This window comes from Equus caballus, chromosome 1 (genome assembly GCF_041296265.1).
Source record: "Equus caballus isolate H_3958 breed thoroughbred chromosome 1, TB-T2T, whole genome shotgun sequence".
NCBI classification, from domain to species: domain Eukaryota; kingdom Metazoa; phylum Chordata; class Mammalia; order Perissodactyla; family Equidae; genus Equus; species Equus caballus.
The window spans coordinates 123,689,866-123,705,552 of record NC_091684.1 but is presented as its reverse complement, the minus strand read 5'-3'; the positions used below and the strand labels follow the sequence as shown (position 1 = coordinate 123,705,552).

At 36.4% G+C, this 15,687-nt stretch overlaps 1 protein-coding gene across 2 annotated transcripts in view; it reads left to right on the top strand.

Annotated features, from left to right (window-relative positions):
• The window catches only part of GABRB3 (gamma-aminobutyric acid type A receptor subunit beta3), a 228,996-nt gene that overhangs the window by 164,729 nt on the left and 48,580 nt on the right, over positions 1–15,687 (top strand). For both annotated transcript variants that reach the window (XM_023652042.2, XM_001493048.6), the window contains exon 4: positions 1,951–2,171. In XM_023652042.2, the coding sequence (XP_023507810.1) occupies positions 1,951–2,171 (221 nt within the window). The remainder of the gene's footprint in view (positions 1–1,950; positions 2,172–15,687) is intronic.

The window sequence follows — 15,687 nt, the reverse complement described above, 5'->3', positions numbered from 1 at the left end:
TGACAGAGTTCTTTGCTATCCCTAGGAATTGGCTACCCCTGGAGGGAGAGAGAACAGTTCCTCCAGGGTCAGCCAGGGCCCAGAGGTTAAAGCATGAGAAAACGAGATAGAAGACATAGTCAATACATCTGGTTATATCACTCAATACTTGGAAACCTTAAGAGGCTTTCATTGGCTGTGGAGCTGGCATTCAAGTTTTTCCACCTCTGGTCACTGCACGGGGTCTAGTCTTGCCCACCACTCTAGCTTTGCCCACTTGCATCCCAAGTTCCAGCAAAACTGCACTCCTCAGGGTTTCCCATCAACACAGTAAAACCAGGATCCCTCTGTGATGTTTCATGCCCTCTACCTGATATCTAGCTAACCAAGGCCTCTCTTCAAGGCCACTTGCAACTTGCCACTTGAGAATCTTTAATGGGTGGTGGTGCGGGATGGGTTACACAAGTAATGGTAGGCACAGAGCTCTGCCCACGGAAGCACCTGCAAAAAAATCCCTGTGTTTCTTCTCTTCCACTCAAACGCTACCTTTCCTTCAAGTTGCAGATAAAACTTCTCTAAGACTCCCTAGCCCATTTGAATTTTCTTGCTTCCCCACTCTTCTGATTTTTTATGGGCTTTACAGCTTAAAACTTATATTGTTTACAGTTGTGTAATATGTATTGGTTTTGTCACCTCCTTGCCTCTGACCCCACCAAGCATCCAGATGTGCCCTTTGTCATTGCAGAGGCCTCTTCACTTCACCACTCTTGAGAGCAGTAATAAACAGGCATTGCTGGATTAGCGAGCACCAAGAACTGCTCTGTGAGGCAGCAGAACAAACACTGGTCGGGTTGTCAGAAGACCTGTGTCTAGGATGGGTTCTTCAACCGCTTTGCCATCCTGCATCTATTGCCCACAAAGCGAGGGTGTTTGCAGACAGGATCTGCAAGTTTGTGGACTCAGAAGCCCCAGTGTGTAAGAGCAGTGAATTTTCCTTCCCTGATTGGAGAGTTTATCTACTCATCTTTGGATTTTCAATTTGGATCCTTTCTGTAGTGGGGTTCAGAATGCCGCATGCGTATTACCAAATTTTCAGACTTGATTGTTCTAGACTTGGATAGCGATTGGCAAAAAGAATAAAAATTAAAAATTAGAATTTCCATGCTTAGCCTCTGATGTGTTGTTTTTTTCCACTTTGTTATTGCACTAACTACTTTACAAACAAAAACAAAATCAGAGCTGTAGGATCATCTGCCTAGATATTTACTTATTTTGTTGACAAGACTATGGAGGCTGCGCTGTGGTCCATCTCCCTGCTCTCACATCTGGCTTTAGCTTCAGGCTCCCATTTTCCCCAGATGAATATGTCATCTCAAGGTCATGATATGGCCCGTTAGTGTAGAAATGGCCATGGCCATTTGTAAGAGAAAGAAAATGTGACAGACAAAGCATAGAGACCTCCTTAGGGAAACGTCCTCCATAGGACGTTGCATCTCCAATGGATGTTTATGGAAGCTTTGTATTTACAGCCTCATGGAGGGCAGCAGGAGAGGAAGGTGGCTTATGTTGCAGAGGGAGAGTTTGCAGAGACAGCTTGTCTGTTGTGGGTGGTTAAGGTACATGTCTGCTTGGAGGGTGGTGGAGGATCTAGGGGAGAACTTAGGTTCCATGCCAGCAGCCTGATTTTTCAATGAGATTTTTTTTTTTTTTTTTGCCTTTATTTCTATGTGGTTATGTCTTAGATGCCAATTTGTCTAGTCTGGTTCTTACCTAAATAAACCAGGATTTATATACCTTACATACACCTATTAAACCTGGTATTTGCACTTAAAAGAAAGCAACCACTACTTCCCACCCTCCCTGAAAATGTCATCTGTTTCCTAGATTCCAACTTGAATTTGGTCAATGGTAGAGGAAATATGCCTGTGGATGAGCACAAACTAATTTTTTTCTCTTCTTTTTTCCCCTCAGGATTACACCTTAACCATGTATTTTCAACAATATTGGAGAGATAAAAGGCTCGCCTATTCTGGGATCCCTCTCAACCTTACACTTGACAATCGAGTGGCTGACCAGCTATGGGTGCCTGACACATATTTCTTAAATGACAAAAAGTCATTTGTGCATGGAGTGACAGTGAAAAACCGCATGATCCGCCTTCACCCTGATGGGACGGTGCTGTACGGCCTCAGGTCTGTCTGCCTCTTAAGGACCAATTTTGCAGTTGCATGGTGCATGGGCATTGAATTTCTCACTTGACATGATTATAGGAAGTGAGGCCATGTCCTCAGATTAATTAGAAGTCATTCATGAAACACTTTGAGCTTCGCAGGAAAAAAAATCTAATAAATACAAGATTTGGGGCATTACTGTTGCTATAAATAGTCCTCAAGCAAGTGAAAAAAATGCTCCTTGGATTGATTTTATATAATTGGGTTGCCATATCTAAGAACACAGATTCCCTACGGATGGATTTCCCATATCATAGCCATGAAGGCCTGTAATTAATATTACCATGACACTGCAGAGGCTTTCAGTAAAGTTTTCCAAAAGCTGTTTGCAGAGTTGGAAAAAAACATCTGTTATGCCAATATAGAGTATAGCCTCCATGGAGCTTTATGAGATGGTGCTGCCAATATTTATGGGAATGACTAAATGTGAGGCTTCCTGATGAGAATCATCTCTCATCAGGTATCATAATGAAATCACTTGAATCGGGAAATCAGGCTGCTGTCTTGAATCCTGAGGAAGCCTTGGGCTTCCTCGGTTACCCTGCTAATCGCCAGACCTTCCCATGATGCTCTGCTACTGCTGGTGGTTAATTGTTGTGAATATCACCCTTGCTAAATGGTACTCTTAAAAATCTTCTGTCTCTTGCCTGGATTTTTGTTTTGTTTTAGAGTAATTGTGTGTGTGTGTGTGTGCATCTTTCTTTATCTCCAGTGCCCTTGAGGCCTTCTAGGAGTGGCACACAGTTTTGAGTGGGACATAGGTGGTTACCTTGGAGAAAAGATTTGTCTCAAAATGTTGTGAGTTCATGGCCTTTTAACTAAGACTCTGAAAGATTTAAGTTAAATCATAACAATATATATTGAAATCCACACCACTGTGACTTTTAGTGCTTCAAGATGAGTAAAGGGAATTGTTTAGCATTCCCTTAAATAGAAAAATGTTGAGTGGCTGTCTCAAAACAAGGGTATATAGAATGAGAGTTGGAATTTTAGCAAAATCAGACTTTTTTTAACTATGAGAAAAAAAGGGGCACATATTCATCAAGTCATGGTATTACTGTAAAACGGATCTAGATTGAAGTTTTGGGGGTATGTTTTCAGCATTTTGTGCTTTTGCTGGAAATGAGAGATGTGGCTGTAAAGTTCTGGGGGTCCTGATGAGTACATATCATTTGTACAAAAGATTATCTACAAATCTTCTGAGCATAAAATGAGGAGTCATGTCCTTCAATTCCCTGCTCCCTCCAAAAAAAAACTGGAAAGAAAACCTGTGTGTGTGTGTGTGTATGTAGCAGGAGGAGAACAAAAAGAAGCAAATGTCAGTAAAAATTAAGCTAGGCTTTCTTGGCTTTTTAAACAAAAGTTCCTATTTGGATTCTATTTTTATTTTTACATTCTTTATTTTCTTACCAGAGGTAGTGTATTTAGTATATGTCTGTTAAAAGCTAAGAGCTTTAACTCTGTTAGAACAGTGTCATAGTCTTTTTGGGCTGCTATAACAAAATACCACAGACTGGGTGGCTTATAAACGATCGACATTTCTCACAGTTCTGGAGGCTGGAAGTCCAGGATGAAGGTGCTAGGAGATTCAGTGCCTTGTGGGGGCCCACTGCTTGGTTCATACTAGGCACCTTCTCATTGTGTCCCTACATGTTGAAGGGTGAGGAAGCACTGTGAGGTCTTTTTCATAAGAACACTAATCCCATTCATGAGGGCTCCACCCTCCCGACCTGAGCACCTCCACCTCCTAATACCACCACCTTTGAGGGTTACGATTTTAACACATGCATTCTGAGGGGACATAAACCTTTCAAACTTAGCAGACAGAATTATAGAATATGAATGAAAGAACTGTAATAAATTTCCAAAAGTCGTTTGAAAGTGTTGTATTTAGCACCATAAAACAGGTAAGAATAAGAAAAACCAAGAGAATCAAACTATATCTTTAGCTAATACACTGCCTGTAAATTTATATACAAAAGTTAAATAATAATGTATGGGAAACTTTCAATAATAAACTTTGTACAATTATCTAAAAAAATCTCTCTAGTCAAATTTACATCCATTATACATCTCAAACAGACTCTTAAACCAATAAATGAATTTATAAATAAGTAGCTGTTTTTATTCAAATGTAGTCTCAATATACTCCTTAGATCTTTATTTAGAACCTCATATTTTCAAAATAATTCTTCAGATCTATGTGGACTTGGACAAGCTGTCAGAAGGAAAATCTCCAAAAACAGACCACCACATTCCGCATATGCTTAGCAGCTACGCTGTGCCATCTGATTCCTTTTGAAATTGGCTAATCTAGAAATTTCTGTCTTGAGATTTAAAAAACACACATAGCTATGGAGATTAAACTGAATTTGGATTTGAATTAATTTGAATTTTTGGACAAAAATTATATTAGTATTTCAAAATACTGATAATTTTATTAAATTCATATATACATATATTCTGTGCTATTCTATGTGAACTGAAGTACTAATATTCTACATGATATATATACACACACACACAAAATACACACATATACACGCATGTGCATACTATGTATCTTGTTTTTCGATAAAAAACAAAGTGTGAGTGCTCACATTGGTGGGCTACCCTCTATCCTTCCCTTTCTTTTTATTGCTGTGCTCACTGGATCATGTTGGGGACATGGAAAGCCAGGGATGGGCCAATGTATGTGACCCCAGTGATCCACTGTATCCTTTTGGTAAATATGTACCATGGCATGGACCTGAAGGAGGTATGGAGCAGCTGAGGACTTTAGTGGGTTAAACTCCCCATGAAGGTTTATGGAGCACTGGGATTGTTGCTGCTCTCCTGCTTTTAAGGCAATACTGCTGAAGGTCCAACCCAATAGATTACTTTCCTACTGGCTTTATCCCTAAGATACCAGTTCACCTGGCTGTATCCCTGAGACCTTAAGTTTGAATTTTCCTCACCACTGCGTACTAGGATTGGCCTTCACTCCATCTGTGCAGCAGTAGCCCACTCTGAGTAAGTCAATCACCAGTTACCTTCTCTGGGCTCATTTTCCAATTCATTTCCAGCCACTGAAGTACAGGATCAATGAGGGCTTTTGCCTTATCAAGGGTAGATGAAGATCTCTGGCTGTGGATGAGCTGTCCATTACATAGGTTTGTACGTCATCTCAGTCTTCTTTTGGGGAATCATTAATCCATTACGCTGGTGACTCTACAAAAGTAGTCGATGACTGCTCACACAGATGCTGGAGAGTGATCATGTTCTCATAGTGATAAAAGGTCATTTTAAATCATGAACTATTTTTTCAATGATTCTTACAGCCCCTTGAGCTTGAAATTTGGCCTAACACTAGCTTCAACTCACTGGCTTGAGCTCCACTGAATATGACAAGGAACTGAGCCTGCTGCACAGGTCCAAGTCACCATGGGATGTGAGAAAATGCTCTCGATAGATAGAAGATGTTTTAATCTTCACTTGATTAGTTGTATTCTTATTTCTGTTTCCTGTTTTACTGCATTGATTTCAACTTACAGAAAATGAAAAACAATAGGGATAACAATGTGCAATATCTCTTAGCTTTTCCTTGTAATAAGAATGCTTTTTGTGCCCCATTGTGAAAGATGATTTTCACTTTTAGTTTAATGTAGTTATGACTCATTCTTTTACATTAAATACATATATATACACTCACAACCACACACTTTTTTTGGACTGTGTCATGAGTTGGATAACACAAGTATCACAAATTTATGGAGTTAATATTCAACAACTAATTATAAATCAGACAATTTATCCTAAGTTGCTTTTTTTACATATCAGAAATAGAAATAGGTTTTATTAATTGTCTCTTTATATGACCATTTTTAAAATTTAACCTGTAACTGTGATGTATTAATTTCCTACCTTGATCCATCATTGAATTCCTGAGGTAAGTCCTATTTTGTCATGGTAGGCAATACTCTTAAAAAGTTATTAAATTTGCTTTGCCCATGGCTAATTTACAATTGTTCATTTAAAAATCTTTAGAAAACCAGTTTATTGGTAATAAACATACCTTGTGATCTAGTCATAATACAGTTTTTATTGTCCCCCACCATCCTCTTAAATAAACATTGGTCAGTGAGATATCAAATTTCTTTGCTTTGGGTAAAGATTTGGGCAGAGCTCATGTTTTTTTGTCAATGTTGTAATAGTAGTCGTTTTCCATTTTTATGGTACAAAGGAATTCTCACTTCAATATTTAATACTAAATTCAGATTTAGCATTAATATCTTCCCTTTCTACAGCCCACCCAGCATTATTTCAGGCTGGAAGCCTGTAGTGGCAAAGGGAGGGTAGTTTACTTCTCAGCTTCTCTGCTTCTATTTCTCCTCAATCTCCTTCCCAATCCAGCTTGGTAACCTACACATGACTCCTCCAATTTTGAAGGTTTATTTTTGGGGGTAGAGGAAAATAAGTAAGAAAAGCTTTATTTGAACTGATGCCATTTTCTGGTGGCTTCTCTGTACCTAGAAGATATTGAAAATTGACTCTTCTAAGGGCTTCCCACCACTGGGCATGTCTCCAGCTGATCCTTTGACCAGCACTTTGAGTTGGGGAAATGGGAGTAGGATGTGTTTCTATTCAATGGAGTCCCTTGGAACTCTTTCCTTAACTGTAGGAATCCATCCTTCATGGTCATCTTCCATCTCTCTATTGATCTAGGCAAGCTTATTATAGAGGATCCAACATAACTGCAGATCCTCCACTTTTTCCCTTGTAGCTCAAGTGTGATCCACAGGATATATGTCTGCATTTCTAGTCTAACAATCCAGTTCCTATTTAATCTCCGCTATCCTGCCACCTCAAGACTACTTTAGTTTTTCCAGCTGTGAGGCAGATACCATTCCTCCTAGAGTCCTGACTGGAAGGAGTTGATCTCTGGATGGTTGGAAACTCTTACAAGAAATCTGTTCCCAAATTAGTTCACTCTCTCTCATTACTCTGACGCTATTAACATCTATGACTTGGCTGAAGTTTCCAAGAACCTTGAACCACTTCACTGAAATTCCCTAGTACATTATCCAGTGGTGAGGTGATAATGTTGGGCCCTTTCACACATTTATGATACATACCATATAGATTGTGTCAAATATATTAATAAATTATATCTGTCTTTAGATTTCTTTCTGTGTTTTGACATAATATGAATCAAGAAGATTTCTCTCTTTTTGTATGATCTGTCACAGATTATATTGTATGGTAAATATCTATTTCTAAAAGAGTTGATGTTTTTGTAAGTATTACAATATCCCCATAAATATATACCTCATGAAACATGTTTTTTATAGATGCATGGTACTTTGTATAGATTCTTGAATGGCATTTCCCACCCTGGCATACACAGCTTCAATTTCTGCTATACTTATAGGTCTCCTTAGGTTTTCTTTTTGTGAGAATTATGAAAATTTATGTTTTTCAGGAAAATGTCCTTTTCATCTGGACTCTCTAATTCATAAGCATGCACATATGCATTGCCCTCTAAAACATATTGTTATATTCCCTTCTTATTATAATCTTATTCAGTAGCATCAGGAAATATTTATCTTGCTCCAATCAAGAGACATAGGGTGGCCAATTGGATAAAAAAAACAAGACCCATGTATACGCTGCATACAAGAGACACACTTCAGAAGTAAGGGTACTCACAAACTGAAAGTGAAAGGATGGAAAAAGATACTCCATGAAAATGGCAAAGAAAAGAAAGTGGAGGTAGCAATACTTATATCAGACAAAAGAGACTTTAAAACAAAAACTGTAACAAGAGACAAAGAAGGGTGCTACATAATGGTAAAGGGAAAAATCCAACAACAAGATATAACACTTGTAAATCTCTATGCACCCAACATAGGAGCACCTAAATATATAAAGCAATTATTAACAGACATAAAAGGAGAAATAGACAATAACACAATAATAGTAGGGGACTGTAACACTCTGCTTACACCAATGGATAGATCATCCAAACAGAAGATCAACAAGGAAACACTGGTCTTAAACAATACCTTAGACCAGATGGACTTAGTGGATATATAGGGAACAGTCCATCCCAAAAGCACAAAATACACATTCTTTTCAAATGCACCTGGAACATTCTCTAGGATTCATCACATATCAGGCCACAAAACAAGTCTCAATAAATTTAAGAAGACTAAAATAATACCAAGCATCTTCTTTGACCACTAAGGTATGCAACTAGAAATAACTACAGGAAGAAAGTGAGAAAAGCAACAAAAATGTGGAGATTAAACAAAATGCTGCTGACCAATGATTTGGTCAATGAAGAAATCAAAGGAAAAATAAAAAAATACCTAGAGGCAAATGAAAATGAAAATATGACATACCAAAATCTTTGCAATACAGCAAAAGTGATTCTAAGAGGAAAGTTTATAGCAGTTTAGGCCCATCTCAACAAACAAGAAAAATCCCAAATAAACAAAATCTAACAGTGCACCTAAAGGAACTTGAAAAAGAAGAACCAACAAAGCTCAAAATCAGCAGAAGGAAGGAAATAATAAAAATCAGAGCAGAAATAAATGAAATAGAGACTTAAAAAAACTATAGAAAAAATTAATGAAACCAAGAGCTGGTTCTTTGAAAAGATAAAGTAAAATTGACAAATCCTAAGCTAGACTTACCAAGACAAACTGAGAGAAGGCTCAAATAAATAAAATCAGAAATAGAAGAGGAGAAATTACAACAAACACCTCAGAAATACAAAAGATTATAAGAGAATACTATGAAAAGTTATACACCAATAAATTAGATAATCTAGAAGAAATGTAATTCTTAGAAACATACAACCTCCCAAAACTGGACGAAGAAGAGGTAGAGAATTTGAATAGACCAATCACTAGAAAAGTGATCGAAACAGCCATCAAAAATCTCCCCAAAAATAAAAGTCCTGGACCAGATGGCTTCCCTGGTGAATTCTACCAAACAATCAAAGAAAATTTAATACCTCTTCTTCTCAAACTGTTCCAAAAAATTGAAGGGGAGGGGAGGCTCCCTAACTCATTCTATGAAGCCAATATTATCCTCATACCAAAACCAGACAAGGACAACACAAAAAAAGGAAATTACAGGCCAATATCATTGATGAACATTGATGCAAAAATCCTCAACAAAATACCAGCAAATCAAATACAAAAATATTTTTAAAAGATCATACATCATGATCAAGTGGGTTTTATTCCAGGGATGCAGGGATGGTTCAACATCCGCAAATCAATCAATACAATACACCACATTAACAACACAAGAAATAAAAATCACATGATCATCTCAATAGATGCAGAGAAAGCATTGACAACATAGAATACCCATTTATGATAAAAAAACACTAAATAAAATGGGTATAGAATGCCATAATAATAATAAAGGCCATATATGAGAAACCCACTGCTGATATCATTCTCAATGGAGAAAAACTGAAAGCTATCCATCTCAGAACATGAACCAGACAAGGATGCCCACTTTCACCACTCTTATTTAACACTGTGTTGGCACTCCTAGCCAGAGCAATCAAGCAAGAAAAAGAAATAAATGGGACCCATATTGGAAAAGAAGAAGTGAAACTTTCACTCTTTGCAGATGATATGATTTTGTATATAGAAAACCCTAAAGAATCTGCTGGAAAACTTTTAGAAATAATAAATGAATACAGTCAATTCTCAGGATACAAAATCAACATACAAAAATTGGTTGTGTTTCTATACACTAACAACGAAGTAGCATAAAGTGAAATTAAGAATACAATCCCATTTACAATTGCAACAAAAAGAATAAAATACCTAGGAGTAAACTTAACTGAAAAGGTGAAAGATCTATACACCGAAAACAATAAAACATTGTTGAAAGAAATTGAACAAGACACAAAGAAATGGAAAGACATTCTGTGCTCTTGGATTGGAAGAATTACACAGTTAAAATGTCCGTACTTCCTAAAGCAATCTGTAGATTCAACGCAATCCCTATCAAAGTTCGAAGAACATTTATACCAGAAATAGAACAAAGAATACTAAAATTTATATGGAACAACAAAAGTCCCCGAATAACCAAGAACAAAACTGGAGGTATCACACTCTCTGATTTAAAAATATACTATAAAGCTATAGTAACCAAAACAGCATGGTACTGGCACAAAAATAGACACAGAAATCAATGAAACAGAATCAAGAGCCCAGAAATAAGCCCGCACATATAAGGATAGCTAATTTTCCACAAGGGAGCCAAGAGCATACAACAGAGAAAGGAGATTCTCTTCAATACATGGTGTTGGGAAAACTGGACAGCCACATGCAAAAGAATGAAAACAGACCATCATCTTACACTGTGCAGAAAATTCAACTTAAAATGGATTAAAGAATTGAACGTAAGACCTAAAACTTTGAAACTTCTAGAAGAAAACAGAGGCAGCACGCTCTGACATCAGTCTTAGCAGCATATTTTCCAAGTACTCTATCTGACCAGGCAAGGGAAACAAAAGAGAAAATAAACAAATGAGACTACATCAAACTAAAAATCTTCTGCATGGCAAAGGAAACCATCAACAAAATGAAAAGACAACCTAACAATTGGGGAAGATATTTCCAAACCATATATCTGATAAGGGGTTAATATCCAAAATACACAAAGAACACATATGTCTCAACCACAAAAAAACCAACAACTCAATTAAAAAATAAACAAAAGATCTGAACAGATATTTCTCCAAAGATAATATACGGATGGCCAACAGATACATGAAAACATGTTCAACATCATTAACTACTAGGGAAATGCAAATCAAAACTTGATGAAATTTCACCTCACTCCAGTCAGAGTGGCTATAATTAAAAAGACAGGAAACAACAGGTGTTGGAGAGGATGTGGAGAGGAGGGAACACTTGTACACTGCTGATGGGAGTGTAAACTGGTGCACCCACTATGGAAAACAGTATGGAGATTCCTCAGAAAATTAAGAATAGATCTACCATATGATCCAGCTATTCCACTGCTGAGTATTTATCCAAAGAACTTGAAAACACAAAGGCATAAAGATACATGCACCCCTATGTTCATCGCAGCATTCTTCACAATAGCCAAGACTTGGAAGCAACCTAGGTGCCCATCAAGGGACAAATAGATAAAGAAGATGTGGTATATATACACAATGGAATACTACTCAGCCATAAGAAATGATGAAATCCTCCCATTTGTGACAACATGGATGGACCTTGAGTGTATTATGCTAAGTGAAGTAAGTCAGAGTGAGAAAGTAAAATACCATATGATCCCAATCATAAGTAGAAGATAAAATCAACAACAATCAAACACATAGCAACTGAGGTTGGATTGGTGGTTACCAGAGGGGAAGGGAGGAGGTAAGAGGGAGAAAGGGGTGATTAGGCTCACATGTGTGGTGATGGATTATAATTAGTGTTTGGGTGGTGAACATGATGTAATCTACACAGAATTCAAAATATATTATGATGTACATCTGAAACTTATATAATGTTATAATCCAATGTTACTGCTATAAAAACAAAAATTAAAATTAAAAAGGAAATTAAAAAAGAAATATTTATCTATTTAATTTATATTTTTAAAGACCTAGGCTTTGATTTTATATCATAATTCTGTTCATTAATTTCTGCCTTATCTTTATAAACATCCTCCTTCTCTTGCTTTTAAAGATCTGTTTATTCGGGAAATGACATCAGCAAAATGTCAGACTAAGAAGCTTCAAGCTCTTGTTTCTCCACAGAAACATCAAAAGACAAACAGAAACTGTGTGAACTAACTTTTTAGGAGCTCTGGAAAATATTCTAAGGTTGACAGCAACCAACCAAATTCCAAATAAAGAAAATAAAGAAAAACCTATATTCAAACAGTAGGAAACTTTTATGGCATTTTTACCTGCCATCCCCTCCCTATTTCCAGGGTGGTTTTGGTCTTGAAGAGTTGCCAGCCCCTTGTTACTAGTTCTCTCTCTTACATTGAGAGAGCATAGCAGATCTCATTTCTGAATTATTGTATTACATATGTTCTAAACTGTCTGGAGGATACCTGAAGGACTGAAGCAAGATGCTCGTCTCTATTTTGCATAAGGCAGAATGCAGGCAGGAAAAGAGGGAGGTACTGCTGATAAAGGCTGCAACATGTCTACAAATCCATAGATATCTATGGCAAGAGTTTCTGGGTGGACATGAAAAATACGTCATCTAAGATCTATAGGAGAAGCTGGGGTGAGATTCCCTGGGAAATCTGGTCACTTAAAAGGAACTACACATACAGGAGAATTTAGAAAGCCATGCATATGCCCAGGCAAGACATATCCTCAAAGAAGTCATGATAAGACCTAAGTTTTCACCTTGGCTGAACCCTAGGCTCAAAGCCTTGCTAACTAAGTTGTGAAGGAATGAAGAAATGGTTCCTCTCTCTTTTTTGTTTGCTTGTTTTTGTGGGATTTTTTAATTTGTTTTAGAGCCTGGCATTCATAGAAATCTCAGTTAAAACATTAGCTGAACATAAACTAACAGAACTGAGACAGCTGATTACACTTGACAAGGAATAGTTTTCTCAAAAATGTGAGAAATGTCTCCAAACAAATGGACTACTAAAGCCTGCACCCCTCCCCCTAAGCCACAAAAAGACAAAACAGCCAACCCTGGTGAAAGGGGAAAATCTGATTTCTAGAGTAACAACATAATTGTCAAATGCCCAATTTTCAAGAAAAAAAATCACAAGCCATACAACAAAACAGGAAAACATGATCCATTCAAAGGAACAAAATAAATTGACAGGAACCATCCCTGAGTAAGCCCAGACGTTGGAAGTACTAGATGAAGACTTTAATTCATTTGTCTTAACTATGTTCAAAGAGCTAAGGGAAAACATGGACAAAGAACCAAAGGAAATAGGGAAAATGATGTATCAATAAAAGAAACAAAATAAAATAAAAGACAAATTGTAAAAGGAAACCAAACAAATTCTGAAGTTGAAAAATACAATAATTGAAGTAAGTAATTCACTAGAAGGGTTCACCAGCAGATTTGAGGAAGCTGAGGAAAGAATCGGTAAAAGTGAAGATAGGACAGTTAAAATTATTGAGTCTGAGGAACAGAAAAAAAAAGATTGAAGAAAAGCAAATGTGGAAGCCTAAGGGACTTGTGAGAAAGCATCAAGTGCACCATTATATGTATTATGGGAGTCCCAAGAGATGAGAGTGAGAAAGGGGCAGAGAGATTATTTGAAGAAATACTCACCAAACACTTCCCAAAGTTGATGAAAAACATGAATTTACAAATCCAAGAAGCTCAATAAACTCCAATTTGGATAAAAACTAAAGAGACACACGCTAGGATATGCTTAATAAAACTGTGAAAAGCCACGAACACACAGAATCATGAAATCATTAAGAGTGAAGTGACTCATCACATATAAGGGAGACTCAAAAAAGATTATCAATCAATTTTTCATCAGAAACTTTGGAGGCCTGAAGGCAGTGGGATGATTAAATATTTAAAGTGGTGAAAGACAAAATCTATTGAGAGAGAATTCTATATCTGGCAAAATTGTCCTTCAAAAATGAGGAGGAGGTAACAAGTTCCTAGATAAACAAAAGCTGATGAACTTTATTACCACCAGACCTCCCCCATAAGAAAGGCTAAAGGGAGTCTTTTCAGGTTGAAATGAAAGGATGCTAGACAGTAACTTGAAGGTATATGAAGGTGTAAAGATCTCCAGTAAAGGTAAATAAAACCAGCATATTTTAACTTTTGTTTGTAACTCCATTTTTTATTTTCTACATGATTTAAAAGACAAGTGCATAAAATAATTATAAATGTATGCTATTAAGTATACAATGTATGGAGATAGAATTTGTAACAAAGCATAGGGAGGTACAAAGAGAATTGAGTAGAAAATTTATATGTGGTTAAAGCTGGTATCCATCCAAATTAGTTATAATTTTAGGATGTTATATCATCCCCATAGTAACCAAAAAAAAATCTATGGAATATACATAAATGAAATGAGAAGGAAATCAAAACACATCACAAAAAAGTCAATTAAACAGAAAAGGAAACTAAGATGAGAGAACAACAGCTATACGGCATACAGTAAACAAATAGAAAAATGGCAGATATGTCTTTCCTTATCAGTAAATGTAAATGGATTAAAATCCTCATATAAGAGCTAGAGAATGGCAGAATGGATAAAAAGTAAAACAGAAAAAAAAGTAAAATATAAATAAAACAGGATTTATCTATATGCTATCTACAAGAGACTCACTTTAGTTCTAAAGACACAAAGAAATTTAAAGTGAATGGATGAAGAAATTTATTCCATATAGATAGCAATCAACAGACACCTTAAGTGGCTATACTAGTATGAGATGAAATAGACTTTAAGTCATATACTGTAACAAGAGACAGAGGACAACACCATATATTGATAAGAGTAAATTCACCAAGAAGATATGACACCTATAAACATAAGCACCAGACATCAGAACTCCAACATATATGAAGCAAACATTCACAGAATTGAAAGGAGAAATAGACAGTTCTACAATAATACCACAACTTATGAGATGCTGGGAAGCAGTGCGAAGAGGGAATTTTATACCTGTAGACACTTACATTAAAAAGAAGAATCCAACTTTACACCTTAAGGAACTATAAAAAAGAGTAAAACCAACGCTAGCAGAAGGAGTAAAATAATAAAGAACAGAGCAGAGATAAATAAAATAGAGTACTAAAACTAGTTAGAAAAAACAATGAAACTAAAATCTGGTCCTTTGAAAAGTTCAACTAAATGGAAAACCTTTAGTTAGATTGACTAAGAAAACCGAAGACTCAGATAACTAAAATCAGAAATCAAAAGGTTAACATTACTACAATTTTACAGAAATAAAAAGATTTATAAAACAATACTATGAAAAATTATATGCCAGAAAATTGGATAACCTAGATGAAATAGACAAATTCCTAGAAACACAAAACAAAACTGAATCATGAAGAAATAGAAAATCTGAACAGACGTATAACTAGTTTGATGATTGAATCTGTAATCAAAAACCTCCCAACAGAAAAATCTCTGGGTCCAATGGCTTCACTGGTGAATTCTACTGAACATGGAAAGAAGAGTTAACCCCAATTAACACACAATGAAACTCTTCCAAAAAACTTGAAGAGGAAAGAATTCTTCCTTACTCATTCTATGAGGCCAGCTTTATTCTGATACCAAAGCCAGACAAAGACACTACAAGAAAAGAAAGCCACAGATCACTATCCCTTATGAGTATTAATGCAGAAATCCTCAACAAAATACTAGTAAACTGAATTCTGTAACATTTACCATGACCAAGTGGGATTTATTCCTGGAATGCAAGAATGGTTCAATATGGGAAAATGACTTTAACAAAATGAAGGAAAAAAACCACATGATTGTC